General features: G+C 48.4%; 1 protein-coding gene and 1 pseudogene across 1 annotated transcript; both read right to left on the bottom strand.

Moving 5' to 3' along the window:
* Nucleotides 1–7,581: 7,581 nt before the first annotated feature.
* Nucleotides 7,582–8,321, bottom strand: LOC130869223 (splicing factor U2AF 65 kDa subunit-like; annotated as a pseudogene).
* A 164-nt stretch (nt 8,322–8,485) lies between these two features.
* Nucleotides 8,486–9,151, bottom strand: LOC130869226 (transcription initiation factor TFIID subunit 10-like). The gene has a single exon (XM_057761225.1). The coding sequence runs from the start codon at nt 9,149–9,151 to the stop codon at nt 8,486–8,488; it is 666 nt and encodes a 221-aa protein (XP_057617208.1).
* Between the last annotated feature and the right edge of the window lie 2,422 nt (nt 9,152–11,573).

Genomic DNA, 11,573 nt, shown 5'->3' with positions numbered 1-11,573 from the left:
CTCCCTACGTTCCCCCAAACCACAAATGATACCATGATTTGTGGCTCCCCAGACTGAACTACAAATGTCCTCACTGTTTCAGAACCCAAGCTCTGCCTCAGTTTTTCCATTTGGCCCCTTACCCAACACACCTCAGTAAAAGGCAGAGCTATCTCTGCTGGGGAGATCTGGGGGATGCTCCCCTGACTGGGATCTGGGGCCTCTACACACGTGGGGCTATTCAAGGATCAACCCCTCCTGTCTGCCTTTAAGGGGACTGCAGGCTGCTATCTGCCATTGGCACCCTTATTACATGTCCCAAACTGCTGTTCTATGTGATGTCCAGGGGCAGAATGTCAAGGAAAACTATGCCAGCATCTTCCATTTTCAGGTGAAGGGAAGTGAGGGAAGAGGGAGGAAGGGAGGGTGAGATGGAGGGAGACTGAGTCACTGTTCTATTGTTTTGAAGAGATACCATGACCACGGAAACTGTTATAGAAGAAAGCCTTTAGCTGGGGCTGACTTACAGCTTCAGAGGTTAGTCCATTGCCACCAAGGCAGGGAGCGTTGGCAGCACAAAGGCAAGCATGCCACTGAATCTAGAGCTGAGAGCTACAATCCTGACCCACAGGCAGTAGGAAGAGAGAACTACTGGGCCTGGCTTGGGCTTTTGAAACCTCAGAGCCCACTCCCAGTGAGACACTTCCTCCAGCAAGGCCACACCTCCCTGTGCTTCAAATCTTTTCAAATACTTGCACTCCCTGGTGATGAACAGGCAAATATATGAGCCTATGGGGGTCATTCTAATTCAAACCAACAGAGAAAGATAGAGGAGAGAGAGAGAGATCATGTATGCACTTACTTGGATTCTCAAATATAGCACTAATTGAAATAGCTTTCTCACAATATTTAGAGAAATACCCACTCATGAAAGAAATCATGTCAGCTAAGTTTTTCAAAGTGCTAAAGAAAATAATTAATTGTTTGTGGTTCTCTCCCCATTCCCATTTTTGTGTGTGAGCACACTCATGAGCACACACACATTTGAACCCACATGCATGCACATTCTCAGGAACACACATGGTTATCATGACACTGAAAATCTCCACCATGTATTTTGTATGACCTGACCCTTTAGCTGATCCAGGAACAATTCTGAATGTCATAGAATAGGGAGAGGATTTTAAGATCTGAAAGCTCAACCTCCAGATGTCTTTTATCAAGACAGGCCCTTAGTCTAAATGAAGGTGGGTTTTCTTTTCTCTTTTCTTGTTCATTGACTGATTTATCCTAATTTTATATGCATTAGCTGGAAATTGAACCGTGCTCCCCAGAAGAACAGTCAGCACTCTTAAGCACTGAGCCAAATCTCTAGCCCCATGGGTAGGGTTTTCTTGTCACTGGTGCAATACCTGGGTTTGGTTACTTCGAGAAATTTGGGGGCTTTTGTTATCTTTCCTTCACGTATTCCAAGGGCCTTGGTCAAGGTGCCTTCAGTGCACTTATCCCAAACCTGATGACCTGAGTTTGATCCCTGAAACTCAGAAGGTGGTAGGAAAGAAATAACATAACACCCCCTACCCCACCCTGCCACACACACACACCAGTTTTTTACAAAAATCGTAATGTATGTTCTCGGAAAGGCCACCAGGAGACGCTCTGGGGATAAAGTTCACCTGTATGCAAAGAAATGTCCCCTTGCCACCCACATCTTTGGCAGTTCGGGCAGTGGATGAATGTGGTGGTGGACGACCGACTGCCCACTAAGAATAACAAGCTGTTGTTCATGCATGGTGCCCAGCGCCAGGAATTCTGGAGCACCCTGCTGGAGAAGGCATATGGCAAGTCAGTTAACGGGACTAGGAACAGGACTGGACTTCAGAAGCCTGGCCAAGGGCCATGGCACACTGGCTGAACCAGGGGAGGAGACAGGCATGTCTCACTTCCCTCACCACTCTGCCTGACTGTTCCCTCCAGTTCACATCTCCAGCCTGGCACTTAATAGCACACTGTCTGCTTGCAGGTTAAATGGACCCTATTAGGCGTGGCGGCGGCGGGCGGGGGGTCACTATGGAGGTTTTCAAAGACTTCACAGGTGGCGTGGCCCAGAGCATTCGGCTCTGGAAGCCCCCTCACAACATGCTATGGCTCCTCAGAGAAGCGCTGGAGATGATTTCCCTGATGGGCTGTTCCATCAAGAAAACCGAGCTGGGCCTTGGCCCAGGACTTCTGCACCTGTTGTGGCACCTCCACCCTATCCCAAAACTCTTTCCCCAAACATTTTCTCACTCACTACCCGTTTGCTCAACAAATTCTATCTGCCTCTGGTCTAGTGTCTGTCCCCACCTGGCATACCCTCTGCTTTGTTGTTACTTTCTCCTTAGCATTTTCTGACCCAGAGAGAAGGGTAGAGATTCCAGGAGGGCAGTGACCTTTACCTGATTCATTCCCCACAGACCCTGGGACTTTGGACGATACCTAACATGCAATAAGCACTCAACAAATATTTATTCAAATCAATGTACCCAGAATACTTCCATATAACAGCAGTTATATGGTGGGGCGGGTATTGCAAACAAGGAGGAGGAGAGGAAGATAAACTGAGCCCCCTCGAAGCTTGCACACAAACATTTGTGGCAACACTCATAATAGTGAAAACAGCAACCCAGTTGTCGTTCTGCGGGTCGATCACAGTCATTATCTGGATGAAAAAAACCAATTGTTGCACACTCCCGAATACAAACAGCAACAGCGGCCCCAATAAACTGTGATCTGCCTCTATATGACCTCAGGATGGCAGCACCCCAACCCACTCCCCACCACCCCCACCCCCTACAAAGAACTAGCTTGGCTCACTGGTCAATACAAGGGGGTTTCTTACCAGCCTTCACACAGTGCTTTCCACTTGACTGGGACTCACCAGGAGGCTCAAGAGAATGACAGGTGTCTGTAACATGAGGGCCAGCTGTGGGGATTTCCATCCCACCCTGTACCTCAGAACCGGCAAGCCCCAAAGAAAATTACACAGAGGTCTCCATAAGATTATAAACTGATTGGCCCATTAACTCAGGCTTTTTATCACCCTCATATCACGTATATTAACCCATTGTTCTTATCTATGCTAGCCAAATGACTCAGTACCTTTTCTAGCTGGGCAGCTCCCATGTTGCTTCTTCGGTGGTCTGGGCTGCCCTGTGAGGAATGGGCTTCCTCCTTCCTAGCATTCTCCTCTTCTACTCGTATCTGGTTTACCAACCTATACTTCCAGCCTGGCCAACCAGTGTTTATTTAAAACGCGTTTGACAGAATACAGACAATTCTCCCGCACCACTTCCCCCTCTTTTTATAAACAAAGGAAAACATTCTTAGTTCATTTTTTGGGGGAAAGTGGGTGTAGTTTTTCAGGCTACTTCCTGCTGATTGGGGGCCGCTGATAATCTAATGGGGACCTAAAGAAAATTTAGAGTTATAGTCAAGTCCTGACTGAAATATCCTGTGAGTCCTGATCATCTCAGTAGCAGTCTTGAATCTGTTCTGGATGTAGACCTCAGACATCTGGGCTATCTCTTCCTCCTGGAGATTTTTCAGGTGTTCTTGCTTGATCAAACTGGATTTTTTGTGTGTGTGTGTGTGTTATTTTTCGAGACAGGGTTTTTCCGTGGCTTTTGGTTCCTGTCCTGGAACTAGCTCTTCTAGACCAGGCTGGCCTCGAACTCCCAGAGATCCTCCTGCCTCTTTCTCCCGAGTGCGGGGATTAAAGGCGTGGGCCACCACCACCCGGCTCAAACTGAATTTTTTTTTTAACTCAGAATGAATCCACAGCCTCTCATTTTCTGTGGAAACAAAAGCAAAATCTCTTCTCCAAATTAACATAATTTTTGACTTCTGTTTTGAAGGCAAATATTTTCACAGTATCTATCTTGGGTTACGAGGCAGCATTTATAAACAAAAGTCTTTTAGCAGCTGTTGCTCCTTCCTAGGCATTCAAACAATTCAAACAGAGCTTAATAGCATACAGTATCAAGATTCTCTGTATTTTCCATGTTTATGCGTCTTTCTTTTAACCTCTATTTCTCTTATTTTTACTTTTCTTTTTTGAGACAGGCTCTCTGTACATCTTTGTCCTGGAATAACTGTGTAGATCAGGCTGTCCTTGAATTCACAGAGAACCACCAGTCTCTGGCTCCCCAGTGCTAGGATTAAAGGTGTGTGCTACCACAACTTGAACTCACAGAGATCAGTCTGTCTCTGCCTCCCAGGCATTGGGATTAAAGGTGCACGCTAGCACACTCTTTACCATTCCCTCCAGACTGCAGCCTCCCTCCAAAGCCCAGAGGCTACCAACCATCACAGAAACTTCCCAGACCCTGGAGTCCGCAAAGCACCACCAGTTACCTGGCCTGTCACTAAGGGCCAATCCCAGGGGACAGATGGCAGTGGGTGACTGATGCATGGCACCATGTTCCCATGCTTCCACAGGAGCACTGTGCTCCATGCTCAGCTAGCTCCAGGGCTCATGGTGGCATATGGACAGAGCCCAGATTTTCCAGTAGCGTGTGGGCAATGGGATAGACATTTTTTTCATTTTTAGATTTAAACTTTTATTTTAATTATTGATGTATGTGTATGTGTTAGAGTTTGCACAGATGTTTGTCAGAGTAGGCACAGATGTGTGTCTGATGCCCTCAGTATCCAGAAAAGCGTATTAAATCCCTTGGGGTTGGAATTACAGGGTGTTAATTAGATAGCTGATGTGGCCTTGGTCAAGGTGGCTTCAGTGCACTTATCCCAAACCTGATGACCTGAGTTTGATCCCTGAAACTCAGAATGTGGTAGGAAAGAAATGATATAATACACACACACACACACACACACACCCATGCACACACAAACACCCCCCAGTTTTTTACTAAAATCCTAATGTGAGTGATTACTGCTGGTATGTTATCGGCAAGGCCACTAGAAGGCGCTCTGAGGATAAAGTTCACTTTATGCAGACAAATGTCCCCTTGCCACCCACAGCTTTGGCAGTTCAGGCAGTGGATGAATGTGTTGGTGGACGACCGACTGCCCACTAAGAATAACAAGCTGTTGTTCATGCATGATGCCCAGCGCCAGGAATTCTGAAGCGCCCTGCTGGAGAAGGCCTATGCCAAGTAAGTTACCCAGACTAGGAACCAGACTGGCCTTCAGGAGCCTGGCCGAGGGCCATGGGCCACTGGCTGAACCAGGGGAGGAGACAGGCATGTCTCACTTCCCTCACCACTCTGCCTGACTGTTCCCTCCAGTTCACATCTCCTGTCTGGCGCTTAACAGCACACTGTCTGTTTGCAGGCTAAATAGACCCTACGAGGCCCTGGCAAGGTGGTAGCACTATGGAGGGTGCTGAAGACTTCACAGGCAGCGTGGCCCAGAGCATTAGGCTCTGGAAGCCCCCTCACAAAGTGCTATTTCTCCTCAGAGAAGCGCTGGAGATGTCTTCCCTGATGGGCTGTTCCATCAAAGTAAACCGAGCTGGGCCTTGGCCCAGGACTTCTGCACCTGTTGTGGCACCCCCACCCTATCCCAAAACTCTTTCCCCAAACATTTTCTCACTCACTACCTGTTTGCTCAACAAAGTTACAATTAAGTTACTGAGCACGCCAGGCTGATGGCACATCATGTATTTATAAGGATTTAGGAGTTACATAAGAAGCTTGTCTAGCAACAGCATTTTCTTGGTTCTCAAATTGGTGGGCTTAGCTCACCCTGGGGATGGCCCCGTGTCTATTCTCAAATTTCGCCAAAAAACCATGAAGCCAGATAAAACACCCTGTAGCAGGTTGACAATTTAGATAGGATGTCTTGGGTGGGGGGTGGAATAGTCCCCAAAATCCACAAAGCTAGATAGAGCACTCTGCAGCAAGTTTGACAATTTAGATAGACTGCCTTGGGGGGGGGGGTGGAGCATTCCCTCTTCTTACCTAGTCAGGGAGTCTGCAACCCATAGATATCCAGTTTTAGCATCGGCTGCTGAGCTGAGGGGCCCAACTGAATTTCAGCAAAGTTTAACATAGAACATGGGCATGGGGGTTTTTCAAGTATGGGGGTCTTTCACTTTAATCCCAGCACTCGGGAGGCAGAGGCAGGCAGATCTCTATGAGTTCGAGGCCAGCCTGATCTCCAAGAGTTCGTTTTGAGGATAGGCTCCAAAGCTACAGAGAAACCCTGTCTCAAAAAAGGAAAACAAAACAGTATTATGATTATTTTAGGTATATTTATGTTCTGTTTTGTTTTTGTTTGTGTGTGAGGATGTCTATAAACTACAGGATTGCCCATGGAGGCCAGAAAAAGGCATCAGGTCCCCTGGGACTGGAATTTTACAGACAGTTGTGAGCCACCATGTGGGTGCTGGGAACGAAATCCCAGATTCTCTGGAAGAGCAGTTAGTGCTCCTAACTACTACTGCGCATTCTCTCCAGCCCCTACTTATTTATTTTTATTTATTGTTTTAAAGATTTATGTATTCATTATGTATACAACATTCCCTCCATGTATGCTTACATGCCAGAAGAGGGCACAGCTCATAGATGGCTGTGAGCCACCATGTGGTTGCTGGGAACCGAACTCCGGACCTATGGAAGAGCAGTCAGTGCTCCCAACCTCTGAGCCATCTCTCCAGCCCCCTACTTATTTATTTTTAATTCATGTATATGAGGGCTTTGCCTACAGGTATATTTATGAACCTCATGCATGCAGTGCCTGCTGAGGCCAGGAGACGGCATCAGATCTTCTGGAGCTGGAGATACACATGGTTGTGACCCACCATGTGGATGCTGGAAACTGAACCTGATTCCTCTGCAAGGGCAGCTAACTGCTTTGAACCATGGAGTCATCTCTCCAGTCCCCAGCCTCTGATTCTTGCCTCTCTTACTGTCTACTCCAGGCAGGCCTGGCCTCTTTACTGTTCCTTAATTATGCCTCAGACAACAGTAAATTCTGCCCAAGGCTTTGCTGCGTCCCTTGACTTTCCAAAATTCTTTGCCTATTGTATAAGTGAAACTGATCTGAAAACAGATTGATGGGGGAAATCAATTTTCATTATGTATGGACTAATGGGAGTTCTATAGGGAAAAACATAAGGGTGCAATCATTGTAGCCAGTGTACCATCCTGAGCTACAGAAATGATAGCATCACGAGGCTTCCTGGAGTGAGAGACAAAGTAGGGGCGGCAGATACACAGAGCAGCATGGAGAATAAGTAGATTGTCTTGTTATGTAGATAAAAGTCTCAAGTGTAGGGCTTAGTGAGAGACTGCTGACCTTGCTGAGGACTTCTCTCACTGAGGAAATGGGAAGAATGTTTGGGACTAATTGAGTCTCGGCCTTCAGCTGCTCTTCCCCACTAGACCCTTCTAATTGAAGTTACTGAAAGCTGTGCTTTGCCTAGAGGATCAGAGGATGGGATTTTCACCTGTTGGCCATTGACTGCAGGGTCCTTAAGCCTCCATGGTGCTATTAAAGAAGGGCTTTTATACCAGCGATTGGAGGTCGTGTGTTGGTCTGTCTCTGCCTGTGTTTCCTCAGCCTCGAGCCCCTTGCCCGAAGCTGGCGAACTGGATTCTAGCGCGAAGAGTGCAGAAGGGTGTTCTCTGACATACCAGGCAGTGGCTGATAGTCATGAGGCCTTCGGATCTTCAGTGACTGGCGCTGGAAGATGATGCCATCCAGGGCCATGGCCTGGGTCGTTTCATCCACTGAGCGGAACTCCAAAAAGGCAAAATTCTTGGCTGTGCAGATAAATCAAGACAAGACTGGGTTGCCAGGGGACTGAGTCAATCCCCCCAAGCGAATCTGTGCATTGAAGAAGTCCATCATGGCTTCTTCAGTGTTGCCAAATGGAATGTTGCCACATAGAGGCGTCTGGCCTGTCTGATCTTCTGGCTGCCAACAACAGGCACGGACGTTGGGGTCAGAGCCAAACCATCAGGAGTCATCGTGGGGAGAAAGGCAGTGGCTGGAATCTGACCCACAGCTTGCATGGCCTTGTACTGCATTGGGGTGATGTGCTCAAAGCCAGGTGGTGGCACGTCCCAGTATTTATGCACCTTCTTCTCATGGCGAGGGGAACGAATCAATCCACAGTGCCCCTCTTTAGCGCCTCTGGTCAAAGGTTTGCTTCGCCTTAGTCTGTCTCATGAGACCCTGCACTGGTCCCGGTTATGCAGATCTCGGCTCCGGCTCCTGTGCTTCCGGTCCCAACTTCTAGAGTGGCTGCGGCTACTCTTCCGATGCAGGTTCTCCTTGTCCCGTTCTTATTTATTCTTGTTGAGCTTCAGCTCGAACTCGTCAATGTCTCACATGCTTAAGCGGCCACGTGGGGCCCTGTGCAACTCTCCCCTCACCTTGCCACCTGCCCCAGGTAAAGTTAGTTGTTGTTGTTGCTGTTTTTCCACAATGAAGTTTATTATGAAAACAGGCTGTTGTGGGGACAGAGGGAAAGACAAATACACCTGGGTTAGGTGGTTCAGGTGAAGTAGTGCGGCTTCTTCACATTGATGCCATGGTCACTGAGGGCTGGGGTCAAGTCCTCCATCGTTAGGGTGTACTTGCGGTCCTTGCTCTTACTCCGGGAGCTGCCAGAGGCTGTGCCCTTCATTTTGCAGTGCTGTAGGGCATCATTAGCAATGTCTGAGATGAATTTCTGGGCAGCTAGTGAGATGAGCCGGATTATGCGTGGGTCTGAAGCTTCAAAGCCAGCACGGTTCAGGTAATAACCAGTCACTGCATCTGGGATCGTAGGGGTGTAATCCTCCAGCTGCATCAAGAAGTCCACCGGTGGCGTGCTGGACACTATGGGCTTCACTTCTCTGTTGGGCGTGCTCGGCAGGGCGTAAACCCCCTTAGACATTGCCCCTTCAGGGGGAGCCGCGCAGCCCACTGCCACCAAGGCCGGCTGGCGCAGCTCCTCAGGCTCCCTGGCTGGCGCCGCTATGGGGCCCGCGGCCAGAGTGGCAACTCCAGCCCCGGGTCCCCTTGCCGTCCCCGTCGGGCTGGCCTTGCTCTCCGAGGCTGTGCTGGTGGGCAGCTTGGCGGGAGCAGACACCTGAGGCGTCGGACCCGGATGCGAAACACAGGCAGCACAGGCCAGCAGCGCCGCCTCGGGGTCCGGACCCAAGCCACTGCAGCTCATGGGGCTGGTGGGAGAGGCCGCGAACCCCCAGGTAAAGATTTAAAAGTATAAAAGAAAGAAAGAAAGAAAGAAAGAAAGAAAGAAAGAAAGAAAGAAAGAAAGTAGTTGGGTGTGTAACACCCGATTTTGTGTTACACCCTCGGTACAGTTCGCGGGCCACTGTACCTTCTGCAGGTCAGGCAAGGGCCTGGAGATTGAAAGAACACACAAAGAGCCCTAGGTCATTCGAAGGAGATCAGCAGAATGCCATTTATTCAACCTTGGGGAAATCCTTATATACCTAGCTGCTGCATTAGGATTTCCACCCACGCAGGTGGGAAATTACCATACCAAGGGTGGAGTCAAAGCCCTGCAGCTAATCTCCAGGTGGGGCAGAATGCTTTAGTTAGCTGACCAGACACAAACAGAATGCTTTAGTTAGCTGACCAGAAACTGTCCTCAAGATGCACCCCAGGAACCAGGGTACACACCTTTAATCGCAACACTTGCAAGGCAGAGAGGCAGAGGTAGATTGATCTCTGTGACTTCAAGGTGTGGTAGTAGCATACACCTTTAATCCCAATGCCTGGGAGGCAGAGACAGACTCATCTCTGTGAGATCAAGTTGTGGTTGCACACACCTTTAAGCCTAGCACTGGGGAGGCAGAGACTGGTGCTTCTCCCTCTGTGAGTTCAAGGACAGCCTGGTATACAGAGTTATTCCAGATATACAGAGAACCTGTCTCAAAAAGTAAAAGTAAAAATAAAAATAAACGTAAGAGGTTAAAATAAAGCTGCATAAAGATGGAAAATACACAGAGAATCTTGATACTGTATGCTATTATGCTCTCTTTGAACTACTTGAATGCTGAGGAAGGAGCAACAGCTGCTAAAAGACTTTTGTTTATAAATGCTGCTGAACTAACCCAAGATAGGTATTTTGAAAATACCTTGGCTTGAAAACTGAAGGTAAAAGGCATGTTACTTTGGAGAAGAGATTTTGCTTTTGTTACCACAGAAAATGAGAGGCTGTGGATTCATTCTGAGTTAAGAAAAATCCAGTTTGCTCAAGGAAGACCACCTGAGAAGGCTCCGGTAGGAACAGATGGCCCAGATGCCTGAGGTCTACATCCAGAACAGATTCAAGACTGCTGCCTGAGATGATCAAGACTCACAGGATACTCCAGTCAGGACATGATTATAACTCTAAATTTTCTTTAGGTCCCCATAAGATTATCAGCGCCCCCAAACAGCAGGAAGTAGCCTGGAAAACTACGCCCACTTTCCCGAAAAAATGAACTATGAATGTTTTCTTTTGTTTATAAAAGAAAGAGGGGGAAGTGGTGCAGGAGAATTGTCTGTATTCTGTCAATCCCCACAGCTGGCCCTCAAGTTACAGACACCTGTCATTCTCTTGAGCCTCCTGGTGAGTCCCAATGAAGTGGAAAGCACTGTGTGAAGGCTGGTAAGAAACCCCCTTGTATTGACCAGTGAGCCAAGCTAGTTCTGTGTAGGGGATGGGGTTGGCGGGGAGTAGGGTTGGGTACTGCCATCCTAGGGTCATATAGAGGCAGATCACAGTTTATTGGGGCCGCTGTTGCTGTTTGCATTCTTTTTTTTTTTTACTTTTTTATTGAAAAATATTTCTACCTCCTCCACGCCTCCCATTTCCCTCTCCCTCCTCCCTCCCCTCTCCCCTTCCCACACTCCTCTTCTTCTCCCTCTCCAGCCCCAAGAGCAGTCAGGGTTCCCTGCCCTATGGAAAGTCCAAGGTCCTCCCCCTCCATCCAGGTCTAGGAAGGTGAACATCCAAACTGTCTAGGCTCCCACAAAGCCAGAACCTGAAGTAGGATCAAAACCTCATGACATTGTCCTTGGCCTCTCATCAGCTCTCATTGTCCGCCATGTTCAGAGAGTCCGGTTTTATCCCATGCTTTTTCAGTCACAGTCTAGCTGGCATTGGTGAGCTCCCAATAGGTCAGACCCACTGTCTCAGTGGGTGGGTGCACCCCTCGTGGTCCTGCCTTCTTTGCTCATGTTCTCCCTCCTTCTGCTCCTAGTTAGGACCTTGGGAGCTCAGTCTGGTGCTCCAGTGTGGGCCTCTGTCTCTATCTCCATCCATCGCTAGATAAAGGTTCTATGGTGATATGCAAGATATTCATCAGTATGGCTATAGGATAGGGTCATTTCAGGTTCCCTATCCTCAGCTGCCCAAGGAAATAACTGGGGACATTGCCCTGGCACCTGGTAAGCCACTCCAGGTTCAAGTCTCTTGCCAACCCTTAGGTGGCTCCCTTAACTAAGATATGTGCTTCCCTGCTCACCTATCCAATCTTCCTTTATCTCCAATCATCCCATTTCCCCAAGATCCCCCCATCCTCTCCTTCAAACTTTTCTCTCCCCATCTCCCCCTACCCCCATCTCCCCCCACCACCAAGATTCCA

The sequence above is a fragment of the Chionomys nivalis genome, unplaced genomic scaffold, assembly GCF_950005125.1.
Source record: "Chionomys nivalis unplaced genomic scaffold, mChiNiv1.1 scaffold_150, whole genome shotgun sequence".
Classification (NCBI taxonomy): domain Eukaryota; kingdom Metazoa; phylum Chordata; class Mammalia; order Rodentia; family Cricetidae; genus Chionomys; species Chionomys nivalis.
This window is presented reverse-complemented; position numbering and strand designations above follow the sequence as displayed.